This window comes from Cnephaeus nilssonii (genome assembly GCF_951640355.1).
Source record: "Cnephaeus nilssonii genome assembly, chromosome: 11".
NCBI lineage: Eukaryota > Metazoa > Chordata > Mammalia > Chiroptera > Vespertilionidae > Cnephaeus > Cnephaeus nilssonii.
Genome location: NC_137082.1, coordinates 68,791,103 through 68,814,892, shown reverse-complemented (window position 1 = coordinate 68,814,892; position 23,790 = coordinate 68,791,103). Strand labels below are relative to the sequence as shown.

The window sequence follows — 23,790 nt, the reverse complement described above, 5'->3', positions numbered from 1 at the left end:
CCCCATTCCCAATGGGCCCCCACCACCCCAATCTGCCCACAACCCCTCCCCCCAGCCAGCTCCGCCCCCAACTCCGATCAGGGGCAGGGCCGGCCGGCCAATCATCCATGGCCCCTCCCGCAGGCCACTGGCCCACAATTGCCCCCCCCCACCCTATTCGGGAGCAGGGCTGGCTGGCTCACCACCCACAGCCCCTCCCCATGGCTGGCCCCAACCCCAAACAGCCCCCCACCCCAATCAGGCGCAGGGCCCGCTGGCCAATCACTTGTGGCCCCTCCGCCCAGCCTGCCCAGCCCTGATCGGCCCCCAATCGGGGTGGGCTGACCAGCCAACCTCCCGCCGTCTCCTCCTCCTGACAGGTCTGGCCCAGATCAACCGAGTGGGGCCTGGCCGGCTGGACCCCACTCATGCATGAATTCATGCACTGGGCCTCTACTTGTTATATAAAGAAGTCTCAAGTGTAACTTCCCTGAAATGTGTTTCAGAACTATATTCTAGTGTTCCAAGGAATTACTATAAGTAACATACTCTCTGAAGACAAAGAATTGGAGACAATAACTACCCAAAGTCCAATTAGCCTCAGGTTTTCAGGTTTCTTCTGGGAGTTACCCAAGTTTCCTTCTCACTCAGTCCTAAATTTGCCTCCTAAAAAAAGGTACATGTGTGCTGTCTGTGGTGCTGAATGAAGACATACACAAATGCACACAAACATCAGTGAAAAGGCACAGAAACATATTGACATTTGTAGGCCTTCCCACAGAACTACATACCCTCCTACAAAAAACTTCTACATAAGAGAAGTCACACAGGGCATAAACCTATATGAAACCCAAACGGGTTCCACATTACATTCGAGTGAGACATTTTGAGGGGATAGTCCTGATAAAAGGAGGTCAAAAATGAAAAGATAAAACAAGGTCTTAGGATACACTCCAAAGACAAAATGAAAATATTATAGTCCTGACTCTGGTCTCTTCCCCAAGTCATGTCTGATCATTACAGAAACTGAAAGGGAGCCCTAACTGGTTTGGCTCAGTGGATGGAGCGTCGGCCTGCGGACTGAAGGGTCCCAGGTTCGATTCCGGTCAAGGGCATGTACCTTGGTTGCGGGCACGCCCCAGTAGGAGGTGTGCAGGAGGCAGCTGATCGATGTTTCTCTCTCATTGATGTTTCTAACTCTCTATCTCTCTCCTTCCCTCTCTGTGAAAAAATCAATAACATTTTTTAAAAAAAAAAAAGAAAAGAAACTGAAAGGGAAATTTTTATTTATTTTTTTAAATATATTTTTATTGATTTCAGAGAGGAAGGGAGAGGGAAAAGAGAGATAGAAACATCAATGATGAGAGAGAATCACTGATCAGCTGCCTCCTGCATGCCCCGCACTGGGGACAGAGCCCACAACCTGGGCTTGTGCCCTAGACTGGAATCAAACGCAGGACCCTTCAGTCCGTAGGCCAGGGCTCTATCCACTGAGCCAAACCAGCTAGGGTGAAGGGAAATTTTTAATTATTTAAGACAGAGAAATTAGAAGTAGTTTATGAATGGTTTATTTCTGGTTCCAAGGGCCCCAAAGAGAAAGGATTTGATGGAGCAGATGTGGGAATGTGGCACAAGTTTGGCTGTCATTCAAGAGATACTGAATGCATTTTGCCTTCACATCTGGGTGCAGAGAAGAGGTAGAGAAGGGGAAGTCCCGTGATCATCACAGCTCTGATCTCTTCGCTACTCAACCCTCCCCTTCCATCTCCTTTACCGAAATAAATAGATCAGGAGAACACCGCCCATCTTTCCTAAGTCTTGCCCTCATCGGATCTGAGAGATCACTCTCTCCCTGTCATTTCTGTAGTCAGCAGCCTGACACCAGTCTCATCATGCCAGGGCCTTCTAGTCAGATTCATTCATGACCTACCTCTTAACTCCTTTTAGTCTCTCTGCTGTTACAGAGTAATTATCCTCAAGTACCATGTATATTTTTCAGGCCCTTGACATAGGCAAGACATGCAATGTTTATGGTTAAAATCTTTTCTTTTTTAATCTTTATTGTTCAGATTACAATTGTTTCTCCTTTTTTCCCCCCATATCTCCCCACCACCCGGTTCCCACTCCCCCTCTGCCCTTACCTCCCCCCCCCCCCACTGTCCTTATCCATAGGTGTATGATTTTTGTCCAGTCTCTTCCTGTACTCCCCACACAGACACCCCTTTCCCCCTGAGAATTATCAATCCACTCCCATTCTATGCCTCTGATTCTATTATGTTCACCAGTTTATTCTGTTCCTCAGATTTTTAATTCTCTTGACTTTTAGATTCACTTGTTGATAGATATGTATTTGTTGTTCATAATTTTTATCTTTCTTCTTTTTCCTCTTTTTAAAGAATACCTTTCAGCATTTCATATAATACTGGTTTGGTGGTGATGAACTCTTTTAGCTTTTTCTTATCTGTGAAGCTCTTTATCTGCCCTTCAATTCTGAATGATAACTTTGCTGGGTAGAGTTGTCTTGGTTGTAGGTTCCTGCTATTCATCACTTTGAATATTTCTTGCCACTCCCATCTGGCCTGCATAGTTTCTGTTGAGAAATTAGCTGATAATCGTATGGGTGCTCCCTTGTAGGTAACTAACTGTTTTTCTCTTGCTGCTTGTAAGATTCTCTCTTTGTCTTTTGCCCTTGGCATTTTAATTATATGTCTTGGTGTGGTCCTCTTTGGATTCCTTTTGTTTGGGGTTCTGTGTGCTTCCTGGACTTGTAAGTCTATTTCTTTCATCAGGTGGGGGAAGTTTTCAGTCATTATTTCTTCAAATAGGTTTTCAGTGTCTTGCTCTCTCTCTTCTTCTGGCACCCCCATAATTCTGATGTTGGTACGCTTGAAGTTGTCCCAGAGGCTTCTTACACTATCTTCAACTTTCTGAATTCTCTTCTCTTCTTGCTTCTCTGGAGGAGTGTTCTTTGCCTCTTTGTATTCCAAATCTTTGAGTTGATTCTTGCGGTCCTCTAGTCTGCTGTTGGGTCTCTGTATAATATTTTTTATTTCAGTCAGTGTATGTTTAATTTCTAGTTGGTCCTTTTTCATATCCTCAAGGGTCTCATTAAATTTATCGGCCTTTTCCATGAAATTCTTGAAAAACCTTATAACCGTGGTTTTGAACTCTATGTCCAGTCGCTTGTTCTCCTCCATTTCTTTGGTTTGTGATCTGTTTCCTTGCCTCCTCATTTTCGCTGCTTCCCTGAGTTGGTAGGGTAGCTTTGTGTACTAGGTGTCCTATTGGTTCAACGGGTCAGCCTCCCAGTTACCTGAGGTGGACACTCTTGGTGTACCCTTGTGTACTGTGTGTCCCTCAGCAGGAGCTACAGCAAGGACTAGTTTTCTCCTCCTTTGCTTGGGTGGTTTTGGAGCAGTCTGACTGGAGCTGCAGTTTATTTGGTTAAGCTGCCACAGAACAGGCCATTTATATGCAAAAGCCGCTGTGTGGAGCCTGGGCGGGTTTGTAGAATGTGCGGGGCGGGGTCTCAGGGGGGCGGGGTCTCAGGGGGACGGGGTCTCAGGGCGTCACTAGGCTAGGGCATGGCAAACGGCGATGGCTGCCGTGAGCCCTCTCTGCCTTTCTGCGTTTCCAAGTCCCTGCGTCCCGCGCTTCAGCGCAGTAAACACTGATTGCTGGGTGCACCTCTGCAAAAAAGTCACTCTCACTTTCTGACCCGATGGCCGAGAGTCCAGCTTCTCCCCGTAGGCGTCTGGGTCCCCCGCATGTCCCAAAAAACTGGATTTCAGAGTGATCGGGAGCTTGTCTCCCTGCGGGTTGAAGAAAAGACGTGCGCCCAGTCGCCCGCCGCCAGCCCGATTCGCGCCTCCGTACCTCAGCTTTTCAGCGTTTGTGCTCCTTTCTCTCCTTAGTTGTAAATCTTCCACTCAGCCAGCTTTCCCGTGGTTCTGGGTGGTAGACGTTTTGTCTTTTAGTTGTATTTTTGAAATTGTGCGAGGCAGCAGATTAGTTGTTTAACTTTGCCGCCATCTTGGTTCCTCCTATGGTTAAAATCTTAATTCCACCCAATATTCGAATCCCCCATGTCTGTCACATATTATTACTGTTTCCCACCCTGTGCTTTTATCTCAACTTCACTCATCTTTTTATGAAAATCCTGGGTTTTGAGAGGAGAAAGTGACCTAAAAGTTCATCTAATTCAACTTGACCTATTATGCATCCTGGATCTGAAGATCTGAAATGTGAGATGACTTGACATATGTCTCACAGTATCTCATAGTTTCATTTATGTCAAGCATGGGGCCCACAACGAATATTTTTGCAGCCCAGCCAAAATAATGGTATGTAAGAAATGTTTTAATAAAAATTTCATAACTTAATTTTTACAATATCCTGTTATACATAATTTTTAATAATGAACTACAACGTTCACTAATTACTATAATCATGTTGCATTCATTTCCCTTACATGCCTTACACACAAGCGCACCATTTCTCTCTACTAATTCTAGCAGTGAATATTTTAGCAGCCAATTGCCATGTCATTAGTCTTGTACTGACTTGTTTGGTATGGGCAGCAGGAAATATTTGGCTTTCAGAGAACAAGAAAAATGAGTTTATTTGTGTTATCCTTATTAATTTGTGCAGTTATTCAGTGTTTGGTAAGTGAATGTTCAAGAAAGACTATTAATTTTTATTAAAATGTTCTATTATTTTATGTTAACAATTACTCACTTATTTCAGCCCTTTGTATTTAGCATGTCTCTATCGAAATAAACTTATGTCTCTATGAAAATTGAAGCTTTTTTTTTTTTTTTTTGCAGCCCACATAAACTTAAACCTTGTTTATTTGGCCCGTGTTAGCCTTTGAGTTTGACATGCTTGATTTATGTCTTAGTACCTTGACACTCAGTTGGGAACTTTTTTCCATATGTGATGCAATCTTTTCTACTTCTTCATTCATTCAACACATTCATTGAGCACCTACTATTGGCCCGATACCAGAGAATAAGGCATGGAATAAGGTAATGAGCAAAGAGGGACATACCTGTCCTCATGGAATTGGCAATCTGGAGAAGAGGCAGACAACCAAATAACCACTCAAGCATCTGATGACCAACTGTGATACATGCTCCACAAGAAAGGCATGTCATTAGCAGGTGGACAAGGGGAGCTTAGTCTATCCATAGATTCAGAAATACTTTCCAGAGGAAGTAATATTTGAGCTGACATCTGGAGCATAATTAGTCACAGGGGGACAGGAATTTCCCTCAGAGGAAACAGTATGTGCAAACCTTGAGTTACAATAGCACATAACATATTCAAAGAATTGAGTGCTATGCGTAGAGCTGGGGGCACAGGGAGGATAGAAAGGTTGGCAGGGTCCCAGTCATGTCAGGGAAAGAAGTTTTAATTTATTCCCACTGTCATGGATAGGAATGGAGGGTTTCAAAAAGGAGAGAAATGTTTTTAAGAGACCATTCAGGAATTCTGGTTCTGATAATGGCAGAATAGTTTCTATTGAACTAACTATTCTATAGATAGATGATTATATCTTGACAAAATGTTTAAAAAAATAACAACACTGTTTTAAGGCAGTGGAGAGTGAACAAAATAAAGCAGAAACTGTACTAGCTGTAATCCTTGAAAGAAAACAACCACATTGGGAGAGATCCATTTTACATGGTTTTTCACTGAGGGCAATCCCGAATCCAACCTGCATGTGGCCAGCCCCTTCTGTACCTCTTCTCTGCACCCAGATGTGAAGGCAAAATGCATTCAGTATCTCTTGAATGACAGCCAAACTTGTGCCACATTCCCACATCTGCTCCATCAAGCAAAAAGCCACAGTCTGGTGTCCTGAGAGATCAGGAGACAGTACTGTATTCAGGATGGACTACCAAAGCAGCTGCATACTGAGCAGGAAATCCAGAGAGGAGAGGACCACAAAGGGAAATCTCCAAAATATTTGTATAAACATCTTTCAAATTCTTTTGTTGTTGTTGTTTTAATCTTCACCTGAGGATATTTTTCCATTGATCGTTAGAGAGAGTGGAAGGGAGAGGGGGAGACACAGAAAGAGAAACATCGATGTGAGAGAGACACGCCAATTCGTTGCTTCTCGCAGGTGCCCCCACCAGGACTGGGGATCGAGCCTGCAACCGAGGTACATGCCCTTGACCAGAATTGAACCCGGAGCCTTCAGTCCATGGGCTGATGCTCTATCCACTGAGCCAAACCAGCTTGGGCAACTTCTTTCAAATTCTTGATTGACTCCTCAGTCTCTTCTGTGCAGGTACGATTCCAAGGGTTCAAGGTGAGCAATACCAGGAAGGCTGGAAAACCAGAGATTTCAACTGCTGCCCATCAAAGAGGATGTCTGAACCCTGACACATGAACGGGACTTGATAAACACCTCAGCTTTATCTACATTGAAAGCCTGGAAGAACCATGACTTAGGAGTAAAGACAATGTTTCAGGACTAAAGCATCCATCCTAGAACTAGGGGATTATTCAAACAGATCTGCCCTAACAAAGCATAAAGCCAAATCTTCCCACACTCAAGGTGATCCAGCAATAATTTCACTGCCTGCTAAAAGAAAATACTACACACTCAGAGAAGGGTGACAATCCAAAGTCTCTACAATGTATCATCCGCAATGTGTGTGGATTTACCTACTCTAGGTGGCCTTTTGTGTCTGGTTCATTTCGCTTAGCACAGTGTTTTCAAGGTTCATCTATGTTGTAGCGTGTATCAATACTTCATTCCTTTTATGGCTGAGTAATATTCCACTGGATGGATATGCTATGTTTTGTTTATCTATTTATCCGTTGATAGACATTTGGGTTGCTTCCACTTTTTAGCTATTGCAAATAGTGATTCTATGAGCATTCGTGTGCAAGTTTTCGTTTTCAATTCCTTGAGGTATATACCTGAGAGTGGAATTGCTGGGTCATATGGTAATTCCAGGTTTAACTTTTTGAGGAAGCACCAAACTTTCTTTCTTTTTTTAATGTGGTTACTAAAAAATTTGAAATGACACATGTGGCTTGCATTTTTATTAAAGAGTGTTCCTCTGGCCAGCGTGACTCAGTAGTTGAGTGTCAAGTTATGAACCAGAAGGTCACGGTTCAATTCCCAGTCAGGGCATATGCCCCAGTTGGGGGCTCGATCCCCAGTGTGGGGTGTGCAAGAGGCAGCAATCAATGATTCTTTCTCATTATTGCTGTTTCTATCTCTCACTCCCTCTCCCTTCCTCACTGAAATAAAATATGTATATGTGTGTCTATATATATAAAAGCTAAGCAACTAGACCGGCTGAACGACCGGAACGACTGGTGGCTATGATGTGCACTGTGCCAGCCAACTGGCCGATTGGGGCCCCAATCACCTCCCACAACAGCCTGGGGTCCCTCTCCCAGCCGACCCTGCCTGCAGCCCCTCCCCCCAGCTGGCCCCAACCCCGGTCGGCCCCCCCACCCCGATCAGGGGTTGGGCCAACCAGCCAATCTCCCATGGCCCCTCCCTCCAGCTGGCCCACCCCAATCTGCCCCAATCGGGGCAGCCGGCCAGACCACACCTGTGCACAAATTCATGCACCAGGCCTCTAGTATGTGTATATGTGTATATCTACACTAATAAAAGAGAAACAAGCAAATTAACCATCACTCTGCTACACCCACAAGCCATACCCACCAGCCAATCAGGAGCGAGTATGCAAATTAACCCAACCAAGATGGCGGCCGGCCATGGAGCTGGAGCAAGCAGGAGGCTTGGGTTGCTCTGGCAATGGAGGAATCCAAGCTTCCCGCCCGCCCTGACAGGCCCTGGCCTCCCTCAAGGAGGCGCTGGAAAAAAAAAAAGAAAAAGAAAAAAAGAAGGGGCTAGGACCTTGGGTCGCCAGGGGGTGATCAGGCCAGGATGGGACAGCAGGGGCCGTTGGGGGTAAGCAGAGCAGCAGGGAGGCCAGTTGGGGGTGAGCAGGCTGTCAGTGGGGGTCAGTTGGAGGTGATCAGGACAGTGGGGGGGGCAGTTTGGAGTGAGCAGGCCAGCAGGAGGGCAATTGGGGGTGAGCAGGCCAGTGGGGAGGGTAGGTGGGGGCAAGAAGGCCAGCAGTGGGGGCAATTAGGGGTGAGCAGGCTGGCACGGGGGGCAGTTGGGGGTGATCTGGCTGGCAAGGGGGCATTTGGGGGCAAGCAGGCCAGCAGGCAGGCAGGTGAGCGTGTGGAGCCAGCAGTCCCGGATTGTGAGAGGGATGTCCGACTGCCAGTTTAGGCCCAATCCCTGTAAACCAGCAGTAGGACATCCTTCAAGGGGTCCCAGATTGGAGAGGGTGCAGGCCGGGCTGAGGAACACACACACACACACACACACTCACACACACACACCGCCGTGCATGAATTTTGTGCACCGGGCCACTAGTGTATATGTATATTTGTATATGTGTGTATGCAACATGATGGATAATGTCCTCAAGATAAATGTTAGCAAAACAGCAGAAGCATTCCACATCATATGAAAAGGGATGGCATAATGTTAGGTCCTAATTTATTAAGTGCAATTCAGCAGGCATCTGGAGTATAGACCCAGCTACATAATGCTTTCTTAAAGTGCTCCAAGTGGCTTGGAAAAGCTGGGAGGAACTCAGTGATCAGTATGTAACTAGGCTTCTAGAATATGTTGGTTCCCCCTCCCCGCAGCACCACCCCCTCCCCCCATTTCTCTTGCCCGGAAATGGTCTATGATTTAGACTTCTGCTGCCCTTTGGTGGCTCTGAAAATAAAAGCACCCAGTGAAAAATCCACTCAAAACTCCGGAGGTTGGGGGGAGGGGGGAGCCGGGGAAGGGAGCATCTGAGTCCCTCACCACTTCAAATAGGTCTTGAGCCCTCACTGAACACCCTCACCCTTATCAACCCTTGACCTCTGCCTCCAACAAAATCCAAAATTCTAGTTCAGCCCTTCAACGACCTTTCTCTCTCCCTCTCTCTCTCTCCTGTCATTGCCTGTAAGCAGGTCTGCAGCTTCAATGTGAACAAAGGTGGGATGCCCCAGATGAGAAGGAAAGATCTAGAAAGGACCCTTCTCCTGGTAGTCAGCTTGAGCTGCTTGGGGCTCCTCACCTCAGCAGAAAATAATCCTACATTATTTTAAGACTAGAGGCTCCATGCATGAAAATTCATGCACTGGAGGGGGGGCGGTCCCTTAGCCTGGCCTGCCCCCTCTCACAGTCTGGGAGCCCTCAGGGGCAGGAGGCAACCCAGCTATCAGGGGAAGGCAATGCCCCCATCACACCTCTGCTGCTGCCACTGCCAGCAGCGCAAACCTCGGCCAGCCCTGGTTACTTGAGCCTCGGGCAGCCCTGGGCGGCTGGGCTGCCACCATCCAAAGCTTGCCTGCGCCTCGAGCTGGCCCTGGGTGGCTGAGGGGCTGAGGGGACTGGGAGACTTCGGAGGTAGGTGGGCGGATGCCGCATGCCTGCTGCCCCGGTGGGGCTGAAGGGACTGGGCACCACCATCTTGTGGCTGTGGGCGTTGCCATCTTTGTAAGTGTGTGACAGTCAATTAGTATATTCCCTCTTTATTATATAGGATTCCCAGAACACTATATTTTCTTTTTTTTTTATTGTTTAAAGTATTATAAATAGTAGTACATATGTCTCTTTTTTTTCCCCATTGACCTTCCCTCAGCCTCCCCTACCACCCCCAGCACATGCACTCACCCCCGCCCCCCAGTGTCTTGTGTCCATTGGTTATGCTTATATGCATGCATAAAGTCCTTCAGTTGATCTCTTACCGCGCCCCCCTCCCTCAACATTTCCCAGCCTTCCCACTGTAATTTGACAGTCTGTTCGATGCTTCTCTGCCTCTGTAGCTATCTTTTTGTTCATCAGGTTATAATGTTCTTTATTATCCATAAATGAGTGATATCATGTGGTATTTTTCTTTCACTGCCTGGCTTATTTCACACAGCATAATGCTCTCCAGTTTCATCCATGCTGCTGCAAATGGTAAGAATTCCTTCTTTTTAATAGCAGCGTAGTATTCCATTGTGTAGATGTACCATAGTTTTCTAATCCACTCATCTGCTGATGGACACTTAGGCTGTTTCCAAATCTTAGCTATTGTAAATTGTGCTGCTATGAACATAGGGGTGCATATATCCTTTCTGATTGGTGTTTCTGCTTTTTTGGGGGATATATTCCTAGAAATGGTATTACTGGGTCAAATGGCAGTTCCATTTTTAATTTTTTGAGGAAATGCCATACTGTTTTCTACAGTGGCTGCACCAGTCTGCATTCCCACTAGCAGTGAAGAAGAGTCCCTTTTTCTCCGCATTCTCTCCAGTACTTGTCATTTGTTGATTTGTTGATGATAGCCATTCTGACAGGTGTGAGGTGGTACCTCACTGTTTTGATTTGCATCTCTCAGATGATTAGTGACTTTGAGCATGTTTTCATATGTCTCTTGGCTTTCTGAATGTGCTCTTTCAAAAAGTGTCTATTTAGGTCCTTTGCCCATTTTTTGATTGGGTTGTTTATCTTTCTTTTGTTAAGTTGTATGAGTTCCCTGTAAATTTTGGAGATTAAACCCTTATCAGAGATAATATTGGCAAATATGCTCTCCCATGCAGTAGGCTTTCTTGTTTTGTTGATGGTTTCCTTTGCTGTGCAGAAGCTTTTCATTTTGATGTAGTCTCATTTGTTTATTTTCTCTTTAGTCTCTCTTGCCTAGGGTCTGTGTCTGTAAAGATATTGCTATGACATATGTCTGTAATTTTGCTACCTACGAAGTCTTTTTTTTAATTTATTTTTTTTTCATTTTTTATTAAGGTTTTATATGTGTACATATCTTACCATTGCCCCCCACCCCACTCCCATACATGCCCTTACCCCCCCAGTGTTTTGCGTCCATTGGTTATGCTTATATGCATGCATACAAGTCCTTCAGTTGATCTCTTATCTCCCCACCTCTCCCTAACCTTCCCGCTGTAATTTGACAGTCTGTTTGATGCTTTACTGTCTCTGTATCTATCTTTTTGTTCATCAGTTTATAATGTTCTTTATTATCCATAAATGAGTGAGATCATGTGGTATTTTTCTTTCATTGACTGGCTTATTTCACTTAGCATAATGTTCTCCAGTTCCATCCAGGTTGCTGCAAATGATAAGAATTCCTTCTTTTTTATGCTGCCTATGAAGTCTTGTAGGATTTTTATGGTTTCTTGTCTTACATTCAAGTCCTTTAGCCATTTTGAGTTTGTTTTTGTGTATGGTGTAAGTTGGTGATCTAGTTTCATTTTTTTGCATGTATCTGTCCAAATTTCCCAGCACCATTTATTAAAGAGGCTGTTTTGCCCTGGTCAGTTTTTCTCGTGGTTAGATGTAGGGAGCAGCTTTAGGGTCAAGCCTCGGGCTGACCTGTGGCAGGGCCACAAACAAGTCCCAACCTGGAGGGCAGAGCTCTCTCCTAGCATAATTAAGCCAGTCCTTGCAGCCCTCCCTAATTCCTTCCTAAGTAGCTAATGGGAGGTGCAGCAAGTGTTGCCAAAACAAGAACATTTGTATACATGTTAATAAAATAAACCATCAGCTTGCAGTCTGGGTCTTTTCTGTCCTCATACAGGTATGGGAGATCCACTGAGCCCCAGCTTTATTCTCTTGTCTGTCTTTTCTTCAATCCTTTACCGCCCCTCCTCAGGTTCAACCTTGGCCGTACTGGCATGGCACAGTTAGAGTGTTGTGGGTTCAATTCCTGGTCAGGGGCACGTACCTCAGTCACAGGCTTGGTCCCCAGTCTGGTTGAGGAGCATGCAGGAGGCAGCCAATCAATGTGTCTCTCCCATCCATGTTTCTCTCTCCCCGCCCCTCCTCTTCCCTTCCTTCCACTCTCTAAAAAGAGAGTACCATTTGAGATAACTTCTTGAGGTATTTGACTATTTGAGATAGTCATTCTGCACTGTCCTCTATACACACCTTCTTCCTGCTGTGATAGCTAAAGCTGCAACAAGCATCTCACACCCACTAGGTGAAGGGCACAAGGACAAAAGCCAACATAATGCTGGTGGAAAAGGAAGGAGTGAGCCTGGTCGTCAGTGCTGTGGTTGAGCTGCTGAATGAGCCTCACTGCTTCTCTCCAGACACCAATGTGAGAAAAGGCAATGTCTTCACTGGCCAAGCCACTGTGAGTCAGGTTTCTATTACCTGCAGCCCAACAAATTCCCAACGGAGAGACCTGAGAATTACATTCATTCTTTTATTCAATAAATACTTATGGAGGGCCTTTTTTTGTTTTTAGTTCTATTTTAAAAACTAGAATTCTGCTACTAAGAATTTACCCAGATTTACCTGTAAAAGTGGGCCAAGATTTACAGGTACAAGGACACTAATGTCCAACAAGGGTTGACTCATTAAATTAGCTATTTTCATGGAATTCTAGTAAAAGAATATATGTGATGACATAAAATATCTCAAAGATACAAAAAATGATCCATTTTATACACATAAAAATGTAATTTTTAAAAATTATCTTGGTTCTGCCCTAGCCGGTTTGGCCTGGTGGAGACAGAGTGTTGGCCTGTGGACTGAAGGGTCTCAGATTTGATTCTGGTCAAGGGCACATGACCGGTTTGTGGGCAAGTAATCAATGATTCTCTCTCATCATTGACGTTTCTATCTCTCTCTCCCTTTGTCTCTGAACTTAATTTAAAAATATTTTTTAAAAATTATCTTGGTTCCAAGAACCTAAAAACATCTCCTTTCTACAGTAACGCTACCTGGAGGACACAAATGGCCTGCCTTGGAGTAAGGGCTGTGCCCCCAAGAAAGCAGGTCCAAGTGACTATAATAAACTGGCCCCTCAGCCCACTTTCATCCCCAACCCATGTTCTCTGATAAAAGAGAACTACTCCTGGAGTTTAAGAGTGATATCTATGGCAACTCACCAAGTTTTATCTTCCCATCTCTCCCCTAGCCACACCCAACCAGCACCCATTTTCAGTGCTCTCAGAAAGAATGGATCACCTCTCCTTCCCAAATAGTCCCACACAGCCATGCTCAGACCCCTAGCTCTCTTTCCTCATCTTAGTCCTCAAACAGCACAGACAAGCCCATCTGGTGTGGCTCAGTGGTTGAGCGTCTATCTATGAACCCAAAGGTCATGGTTTGATTATTACCAGTCAAGGCACATGCCCAGATTGTGGGCTAGATCCCCAGTATGGGGCATGCAGGAGGCAGCCGATCAATTATTCTCTCTCGTCCTTAATGTTCCCCTCTCCCCGCACCCCCCCCCCCCGCTCTGTTTCTCTCTGAAATCAATAAAAATATTTTTAAAAAAGTACAGACAAGAGGGTCAGCACCAGCCTTTATTGGGGCCAAGAAGCACCACACACCCTTTCCCCAACCCCAGGGCTGTTTCTTATGCTCAGGCAGCAGCAGGAACAGAAGCAGGCAATGAGCACCCCTGGGAGTATCACAAGCCCAGGACGGCACCTCTCCTGGCTTCCAGGACAAGCCCCTTGGGAGTCACCAGAGAAGCTCAGGATGAATCAGGACAGCTAGGGCACCGGGGTCTCTGCAAGAAGAAGTAATGTCAAGTCACAGCTGTGCCCTCCAGGCTCCAGGTCCCCAGGTGTTTCCCCGCCACCGGAGAGAGAGAAGCTTGGCATAAATTGCTCTCAGAAACCTTAATTGACTCCCTGCTTCCTACACAATCTAGTCCAAACTGGCAATGAAGACTCTTATCATTCCGATGTCAACTTTACCTCTCCTGTTATAGCGCAACAGCCTGTCTGTTCCTTTGCCCACTCTCACCTCCCACCTCCACCCCGACTCCCCAAACATGTCACATACATTTCACCCTCTGTGCCTTTGCTAGCGATCGCCAGACCCTCTGTCCAGCATGTTCTCTGGGCTGTCCTCCCTTTATCACATTCTGCCTCGCCTTTAGGGCCCACGTCAAATCCTCCTGCTAGCAGGAAGACCTTCCTAGGAGCCCCACCCACTCTGAAAGCCTATAATTCCATCCCGTCTATGCAAGGGTTCTGTGATATATGATCTGGAACATATGATCTTGCTCTCCAACTAGACTCCAGGGCAGGAACTTGGTCTTGGCCTTCTGAAGTCCCAACCCAGCACCCAAGCCAGTGCCTCACACACAACAGTTTACGTCCATTGTTTTTGAGGATGTTGGGCTGTACTCACCTAACTCATGGTCCCGTTAGGGTTCATGGCCAGCTGGGGCTTCAGAACCGGTGGGGCACAGAAGCGCCCACAGCCTGACTTGCAGCACTTTCTCCCAGCTGGACAGTTCTCGTCCATCATGCATTCGACAATGCACAGGCCCACCAAAACTCTTGGACAAGTACCGGCCCGTCCTGTGGGGAAGCAGGCACAGGTAGAGACAGGACGCTCGGCTCCACTGACTCTGACTTCCCATCTGGAACTCAGACATGGGGGCTCCCAGCAAATCCATCCCAGAACCAAAGATCTGGCTGGGAAACCTTGAGCTGGAGGATCTGAGAAGATCCACGAGAGCAGTTGGACCAACAGTGTTCAAATAGGGTCCCACAGGGAGCTCCCTAGAGGGAGCTGGGGGGTTGACACTTCTGTGGGCATGGGGGTGGGGGTGGGGCTGGGGCTGGGCAGAGTGCAGAAGGAGCAAGGCTCCCAGACCACTGGCCTCCCAGGTGCTTGGGCTCCACAGGGTCACTAGGCTTCACCCTAGACCATGTTTGTGCTTTGTGCTCCTTTCATCCAACTTGACTATAATCCACTCATTTGTCTACCTTCCCTGATGGGCTATATGCTACATAAGGACAAGAGTCTGTCCCCAAGCCCTGACCCTTGCCTGGGAATGTAAATGCTGTCTAAAGACAACATCTGGGCCGGGGCTTTTGAAATGGAGTTCCACCGTGCCGGGCACAACAGGAGCACTCAAAATGTACATTTGTTTAAAACATAATACTGAAGAAACAAATAAATCATATCAGGAATCCTTTTATCTGTTGCATTTATGTCCCTTCCAAGTAAGATTTCAGGAGGTGGGGAAGCTTTGTGCAAAGAATTAGGTCAGAAAATCCTGATCTGGGGCAATGCCCTCATTTTACAGGTAAAGAAACTGGCTCAAAAAGAGGGGTTGGTTTGCCGAAGGTCACAGGGCAAATCATCAGCAGAAGCAAGACCAGAAGCCACGCTGCCTGGCTCCCAGCCTAGGGATTTGTCCTGCTACCCCACCTGCCTTCCCCTAGTTATTTTGTTATTACTTTTTTTTTTTTTTGGCTGGGTTTGAGGTTTATTTTTTATTATTATTATTTTATTATTTATTGATGAAGGTATTACATATGGGTTCCCTAGTTATTAATGCCAACGAGGACCACTGGCCCTAGGAGGAGGGGTTGCCTTGGGTTGAGGGGCCCAGGAGGACAGGAAGGGTGAGAACTCTGATTCTGCCCAGGAAGGGAACGGCAAGAAGGCCACAGGTGACTCCCTCCCGAACTGACTCTGGGACTCACGGAGCACTCAGGGAGCCCTTCCCCAAAAGTCCACATACCTCCTATTATGTCTCCTCGGCAGTTGTGCCCACAGCCGGTGCTGCAGCATTTATGCCCCTGAGGACAGGACTCGTCTCCATCACACAGCTCCTTGCATGGAAGGGGGTCGGGAGGACATTCACCGCCAACCTCTGCCATAGAATCAGAGCAGTGGGTCCCAGAGGTGTTTCCTGCTAGTTTTCCTGTGACTCTTGAGTACAAAATACTAGGACATTTTTCATGTTGTCCCATATGTACGTTAATACAGATGTATGTTTAAAATGGACATATCCGGGTGCATTCATGCACATGTGATGCTGGTACTTTATATTCTATGTCTCCTTTTCTTAATGCAGGCCATCAACTACTAAATTCATTTCAAGACTTGCCATTCGAAAAACACTGTTGAGGTCTAACCCACTTTCTGACGGTGATCGACATCTACACTGGTGACCCCAATGAGCCCCACCTCCTGGGATTCCTACCCTTGTATAGCCCTCTCCCAGATTGCCTCTGGTCTCCACCATGTGACTTGCTTTGACCAACAGGACATCAGCAGGTGTGACCGGTGTGAGCAGAGGCGGGATACACAGTTACATAGAGAGATTGTCCTCTTAGAACACTCCCTCCTAGAAGCCAGCCGCCACGCTCTGTAGCAGTTTGATGAGATGCCCCATTAGAGAGAACCTGGCTGAAGAGAGGATCCTGGGCATCTCAGCCACCGTCGGGCTCCCCCCCGAACCCCCAGACACATGCGGCCATATAAGTGACCTCAGCTACACCATGTGTTGTAAGAGCTTCCCACCTAACCCACACTAAGTTTGGGGGTGGTGTGCATGCAGCAATGGATAACTGAAACACTGGTTAACAGAACCCCAGGTTTGTTCTGAGGCAATGAGGCCAGCCAGCTAAAATGACTTGCTTCCCCATATTCCCCTGTAACTAGGGGTGGCCACACACTGAGACGTAGCTGGGCCAACTTTTGCTCTCCTGATATAGAGACGACACCTTTCAAACTGCCCCTCACTTCAGCCTTCTTCCAGTGCAAAGACTGACACAGCACTGGGTGGTACCGCAGCCTTCTTTCAACCAGGAGGCAACTAGGATAAGGAGAAGTCCAGGGTCGCAAAGAGAAAGAAATTGTTTCATCCTTGTGGGCATCACGGAGCTGCCACCCCACCCCTCGCACCTACTTCAGGGCTTCTCCTTATGCAAGAACAATGAGCCCCTGTTCAGTAAACTTTCTGCCATGTACAGACACATGCAGTGTTCCTGTTGTGTCTCTTCGCCGTCCCTATGAAAAGAATGAAACTCAGAGAAGAGAAGGGGCTTGCCCGGACTACAGAGTGAGTCAGCAGCAAAGCAGGACAAAACTCATCCTCTCCGCTCGCTTTGAAGCACTCTTTCTGCTACACCACCCTTGAGGCATGCAGACACCGCTCCAGGTCCTGAGGAGCAGGCACACCCAGAGAGGTCACATCCCAACCAAACCAACTCGCCGTGACTCATTCACCTCAGTGTTTACTTCAAGTTTTTTAAATGGAAAAAAGTGACAGGCAATTAAAGGCTTTGCAGAAAACCAAGGCAGGACTGGCTCAGTGCCTCTGAGTAACAACCTGTAATACATTTGCATATGGCTGGCTCCAGGAAATCTGCCATGATGGAAAAAAGCAAGTGTTGGCTTCCAGTGAGAACACAAGTAGCTAAACAATCCTATCTAATAATAGAGTAACATGTAAATTACCATCACTCTGCTACGCCCACGATTGGGCGGCAGGAGGCTGGGGGGCGGGACTCGGGGTGGCCTATCCGGCCATTGAGAGGCACGGATCCGCTGCCACTGAGGGGGGCTACCCTGCTGTTGAGAGGCGCAGGGGGCGGGACTCCCGCCCCCTGTGCCTCTCAACGGCCAGATCCGCGGCCACTGAGGGGGCCTGAAAGGCCTGGTGCCGGAGCAGACAGGCACCCAGCTCCACCGCGAAAAGCGAAAGCATGTAGGGGACCCTACACGTGCATGATTCAATCATGCACTGGGCCTCTAGTCAAGATATAATCACCCTGCACCCTAGGGTTTTCCTGAACAGCTCCTGTTTCAAATATTCTGTGCCACTATCAGATCACATCAAAACTACATGTCCCAATTTTTATTTCAGAAATAAGGTCACTATAACCACCAGATGCCTCCTCATACCTCCCCACCTGCTTGACAAACATTAAATCCGGTTAACAAAGAACAATGCCTTTTGTCCCGCGGTGAAATCTCCCTGGTGGAAAACAACCAGCAACATAAACTTCTCAAAAGCCCTAGAAAGTGGTGCCTAGAGTGGCACGCTTCCCAGATTTCACCATTTTGCTGAGCGTGGCCCTGAAGTGACCAACGTCAGGAGCACTCTGCTACTGGAAGGGAGTAGAGATTTGGTCTCTATGCTGGTCCTGGGGATGAGGGAAGCTGCTGGTAGAAAAGTGAAATCCCAAGACATCCTAAGCCAAGAAGGGCCCTGTGAGCTCTGAAACCTACTCCTCTTCTCTTGCAAATAGACATCCAGGAAAGGAGAGGGCTTGACCTGAGATCAAAGAGGGCAGAATTGGGTCCCAAAACCACATCACCACGGTGCCCTTTGAACCACATCACTATGATCCCCTACTCCACAAGGATCCCCCCAAAACAAACCAACAAGCGCTGGGACTCACTCAGCCCAGTTCTGCCAGAAGAGAAGGCCTGGTGGTAGACGGTTGTAGGAGTTAGGAAAACAGAAACAAACCAGTGTGTCGGGAGCCCCTGAGACCATCCTAGGTTTGGTGATTCACTAGGGCAAACAGGACTCAGCATATAGATATGCTCATGGCTCTGATTTATTAAGTCTATAATCTCAAACCGTGACAAGGACATGGAGGAAAATTAAAGGGTGCTGAGAGAGAGAATAACCGGGAACTCACGTTAGATCGGATACAGTGGCCAGCTCCAAACACTGGGCAGATTGTACCAGGCCCTACAAGCTGGCAGTGAGGGACCCGCCTGAGACAGATTCCCAGGCTCTGGTTCCAGGGCTGGACCTCAAGAGTCCTGGCAAGGAGTACAACCCTCTATTCTCTCTTATGGGCAGGCTGCCCAAGAGAGCTGCCTATGCCAGGCACAGACAACTCCACTGGGCACGGGGAAGGGGCTGCCACCTACGGAGGTCTGGCTGGAAGGAAAGAGGTTGTCGCGTGGTGTGGCGTGGCTGGGTCTCAGAGAAGATGGGATCAGGGGAGGAGAAAATTACCCTGGTTCCTGATGAAAGGGCTAATTAGAAACTGCATCCGGACGGGTTTACCTTAAGAGGCAAATGGAAGAGAGCTCATGGGTAGTGAGGGCCAAATACTGTACATACTTTGAATCATTACAACAACCTGCGAGGTTTATTCTTTCCACTTTGCAGCGAAGGGAACTGAGGCTCAGAGAAGCAGAAGAGACTTGGCCAGGGACCCACTGGCCAGTGACTGGTGAGCCTGGCACTGGAACCCAGACCTCTGACAACCAAAACCTATGCTTTTTCAGTGTAATATGCTGCCACGCGTACTCATATGAGAGAAGGTTCCAGTTCCTTTAGAAAACATAATGGAAGGCATAATGTAAGATCCTATTGGAGACAGCAATGAAGATAATAAAGTAATCTGAGTATTAACTTATCAAAAAATACTTTAAAACTAGAAAACACCTTGAAATACACCAAATACACTTAGTAAATGGGAAGTCATAAAGATAGAACGTAAGATCTGCCCTAGCCAGTTTGGCTCAGCAGAAAGAGCGGCGGCCTGGGTTCCAGGTTCGATTCTAGTCAAGGGTATGTATCTAGGTTGCAGACTTGATCCCCAGCCCTGGTTGGGGCATGTGCAAAGGCAACCAATTGATGTGTCTCTCTCGCATCAATGTTTTCCTCTCTGTCTCTCTCTCCTTTTCACTCTCTCTAAAAACCAATGGGAAAATATCCTCGGGTAAGGATTAAAAAAAAAAAAGTCAGATCTCCCTAAGTTAAGTTATACACCTCTCCAATAAAAGTAGCCTCAATCTTTAGGAGGGAGGAAGTGGGGAGTAGACAATGTGATAATAAAACGTATGTGGAAGCACAAGCAAACAAAAGTAGCCATGACCATCTGAAACAAAGGGACATGAGGAGGGGAGAGCCACAGGGACACACCATCCATTTCTAATGCCTTTGGGGGGCGCTCGGGGAATGGGGAGGAGCCGAGGAAGAGAGCAGACAGTTTTCTCACTTCACTTCCAAATCCTCTCAGTTGTGTCACCTTCCTCCATCCCCACTGCCACCTCCCTAGTCCAACTGCACTCTGTCCACATCATTCTCTCCCTCCCTGTCTCAACCAGACCAGCTTTCTTTCAGTTTCCCAGATGTGGCAAGCTCCTTCTCAGCTTAAAGACTTCTGCGCTGCTGAAACCGGTTTGGCTCAGTGGATAGAGCGTTGGCCTGCGGACTGAAATGTCCCAGGTTCGATTCCAGTCAAGGGCATGTAGCTTGGTTGCAGGCACATCCCCAGGAGGGAGTGTGCAGGAGGCAGCTGATCGATGTTTCTCTCTCATTGGTGTTTCTAACTCTCTCTCCCTCTTCCTTCCTCTCCGTAAAAAATCAATAAAATATATATTTTTTTAAAAAGACTTCTGCTGAAACCGGTTTGGCTCAGTGGATAGAGGATCGGTCTGCGGACTGAAAGGTCCCAGGTTCGATTCCAGTCAAGGGCATGTACCTTGGTTGCAGGCACATCCCCGGTAGGGGGTTGTGCAGGAGGCAGCTGGTCGATGTTTCTCTCTCATCGATGTTTCTAGCTCTCTATCCCTCTCCCTTTCTTTCTGTAAAAAATCAATAAAATATATTTAAAAAAAAAAAAAGACTTCTGCACTTGCTTCTCTCGTTCATCACACCCTTGACCTGACTAACTTCAACTCCAGGTCTCAGGTTAAATGTCACTGCCTCAGACAGGCCTCCCTTGACCACCCAATCTAAAGTGAGTTCCCGGTTATTCTATATCTCTTAGCACCCTTTAATGTTCCTCCATATCCTTGTCAGAGTTTGAGGTTACAGACTTATTTCATGCTTGTCTGTTAAGCCTCTTTCTCCCCACGAGTCTACGATCTCCATGAAGACAGGGACTAGATCTGCTTTGTTCACCACAGTTTACCCAGAACCCATCACTGGATCTGACATATAGTAAACACTCAATAAGTATATACAGAAATAATGTATAAATGGAGAATGAGTTCATGGGACCCTGTAAGAGTTTGAAAGAAGACATCTCTTTCAAACACCTCTTTACCAGAACCAGAATAAAACAGGACCCATTTCCAACAGGAGACAGCAATCCTATGTGTGGACAGGGGGGACATGGAGTCTCAGAAGCAAGTGGGGGGCGGGGGCAGTGCTGCCTTGTATAGGTAGCAAGATTCTTTTTGCTGCCTCTTTGCAGATTCTCCAGCTAAGAATTTCATAGAGAATACTGCAACTGATAACAGGAATTGGAAATTACCCAACAGCGTTCAAATCTGCCCACAAATATAGATATGCCAAGATTTCCCTTCTGGAGCCTCTTCTGCCTGCCGAGGCCATATCCCACAAACCACCATGGCTTGGGTAACCTCCCTATATCTTCTTTTAGAAAAGATCTCAAGATATAAGAGGCACTTTATTATTTTTCAGAATAAAGAAAAACCAACAACAAGGTGGCATGTGCATATCTGAGAAAGAAACGAGGAGGCCAAGCAGAGCCTGGGGTACAGAGCGAGGTTTCTTACGCCGCTTCTGTTTAGAGGTCTGATGACACGGCTCTTGTTGCAGCCAAACCTGCAGCATTTCTTGACACCTGACGCACCTTTTAAAACAGGATTGCTTCCGAACAACCCTGGGACAATCTCCTTTCCTCCCTGCAGCGGAAAAGGAGGCAGCCAGGGGGAGAGAGAGAGAGAGAGAGAGAGAGAGAGAGAGAGAGAGAGAGAGAGAGAGAGAGAGAGAGAGGTGCCTGGTGACACCCACAGTCATAGCAGACCAGACAATCAGAGGAAGGAAGCCCTGGGCTTCATTTAGGACTCTCCCTGGTGCTAAAGCAGAGACAGTAACAACATGGATAATAGCTCACATTTACTGTGCCATTTACTTGTGCCAGAAACCTCTCATATGATCCTCACAACAATTCTAAGAGGTACAAACATGTATCCCCATTTTACAAATGAGGAAATTGAGCCTTAAAATTTTAACACTTAAAAGAACTATTTAAGGCTGATTTAAGGCTTACGAAAGTCTGCCTGGCTCTAGGGTTTACTCCATTCATCCGATCTTAAACAGGCTTCCCTTCACAACTCTGCCTTCCAGCCTTCACAAGAACCCTGAGTTCAAAGTGAAAGACAGAGATAGATCATCAGTCACATGTTCTTCCCTGATAGGCAAACGACTGGAGGCACTGGGTGTTCAAGGAGAAGGGACCCCAAAAGGAGAAAGAAGAGGTGCTCTCGGCAAGTTAGATTTCAAGAGCCAATGTAGGAGGCAGGAAGTTCTCTGGGTCTTTCTAGCCCAGAGGCAAGATCAGAAAGCACACTTGGATTGTGCCCCTCATTCCAACGTACCCTTGGGAATGCCTCTTCGGCAGACCTGACCACAGCCTGTGCTGCAGCACTTCCGCCCAGCCAGACACTACTCATCCCCTTGGCACAAACCTTTGCACGGGTTCTTGTCAAGAGGACATTCTCCTTCTTTCACTGCAAAAGAGGTTGGCGTAACTGGCCAGGCCTCAAAAAATGGGGAATGGAAGCCAAATGTACTTCAAGAACTTTCAGCCTCTCCAAACACTCCTATCTAAATATCCCTGCAACCATGTACCTCTCCACCCAAACAACCACTAACACACACACACACACACACACACACACACACACACACACCACTACTAAAGGACCAGCCATTCTGCAACTAGAGAGAAAGAAAGGCTGGGGTGCTCCTGTTCTCATGTAAGACTCTCTAGCACAGTGGTTCTCAACCTTTCTAATGCCGCGACCCTTTAATACAGTTCCTCATGTTGTGGTGACCCCCAACCATAAAATTATTTTCGTTGCTACTTCATAACTGTAATTTTGCTACTGTTATGAATTGTAAATATCTGTGTTTTCCAATGGTCTTAGGCGACCCTGCTAGCGGTTCTCAACCTGTGGGTCGCAGGTTGAGAACCGCTGCTGTAGAGCCTAAGACCATCAGAAAACACAGATATTTACATTACAATTCATTAACAGTAGCAAAATTACAGTTATGAAGTAGCAACGAAAATAATTTTATGGTTGGGGGTCACCACAACATGAGGAACTGTATTAAAGGGTCGCGGCATTAGAAAGGTTGAGAACCACTGCTCTAGGAGAAAGCCAGAGAGGGTGAAGAAAGCCTGGGAAACCCACCCTAGCTGTCCCAAGAACCTCTGTACCCAGTCCCGTCCTACCGAGATGGCCATGTCCACCAATGAGGCCCTCACTCTGGGAGGAGACAGGGGACGACTTCTCCGGTCACTTTCTGTTACTGCTAGCCAGGGATGATGACTCACCATGCTCTCCGGCAGCCACCGAGGACGTCAGGCACCCAAGAACAAGAAGTGCCTTCAGGAGGAAGAGGGAGCTCAACATGATGATGATGCTGAGAGTTGAGATGAGAGCTCAGGTCAGGCCAGAGGTGTTCACCTTGCCCAGAAAGGTAGGACTAGGAGACTGGCCTAAGTCCAGCCCCAAAGTTTGCTCTTTTATAATAGTCGCCAAGGACGGCCTCTCTGACAAGAAGAAAAATGATTGGTTGCTGGTGTGTGGGAAAATTCCTGTCACTATGAAAGGGCACAGAGTGGTGATCAAGCTCTGTAATGCGCAATACGCAATAGCCCTGGACAATGGTGACAAACCTGGAAAATTGGAGGGAAGGCCACTGGATCGAGGATCAGAGAGAGCCCTAAAGGGCCTTGGAAGGACACAATGACAGAACTTAATACTAAAATAACCAGTTAATAAAATGCACTGTGGCTCCTGTTCATCCTAGCAACCTGGAAAACAGATACTTAGAAACCCAAAAAGCTGCAAAGACCTATCTTTGAGTCTGCTCAGAACTAATTTAAATGCACCAAAATCTGCATCTTGGTCCCTCTGGCCCACACAGGCCATCCTAGGACTGTATGAAGGCTGGTTGACAGAACCACAAAGAATAGTTGCTATGATTCAAGTAAATCTAGACCATATAAACTCCTTTTATTTATCTCTTCTTGCTCTATTTC

General features: G+C 46.9%; 1 protein-coding gene across 1 annotated transcript in view; it reads right to left on the bottom strand.

The window, feature by feature from the left end:
* Positions 1-13,359: 13,359 nt before the first annotated feature.
* WFDC3 (WAP four-disulfide core domain 3) overlaps positions 13,360-23,790 on the bottom strand; it is a 12,711-nt gene continuing 2,280 nt past the window's right edge. Inside the window, 9 exon segments of the mRNA XM_079784455.1 lie at positions 13,360-13,553; positions 14,183-14,355; positions 15,531-15,662; positions 21,293-21,313; positions 21,316-21,362; positions 21,364-21,421; positions 22,118-22,184; positions 22,188-22,249; positions 23,080-23,168. Of these exon segments, the coding sequence (XP_079640581.1) occupies positions 14,183-14,355; positions 15,531-15,662; positions 21,293-21,313; positions 21,316-21,362; positions 21,364-21,421; positions 22,118-22,184; positions 22,188-22,249; positions 23,080-23,168 (649 nt within the window). The 3' untranslated portion in view covers positions 13,360-13,553.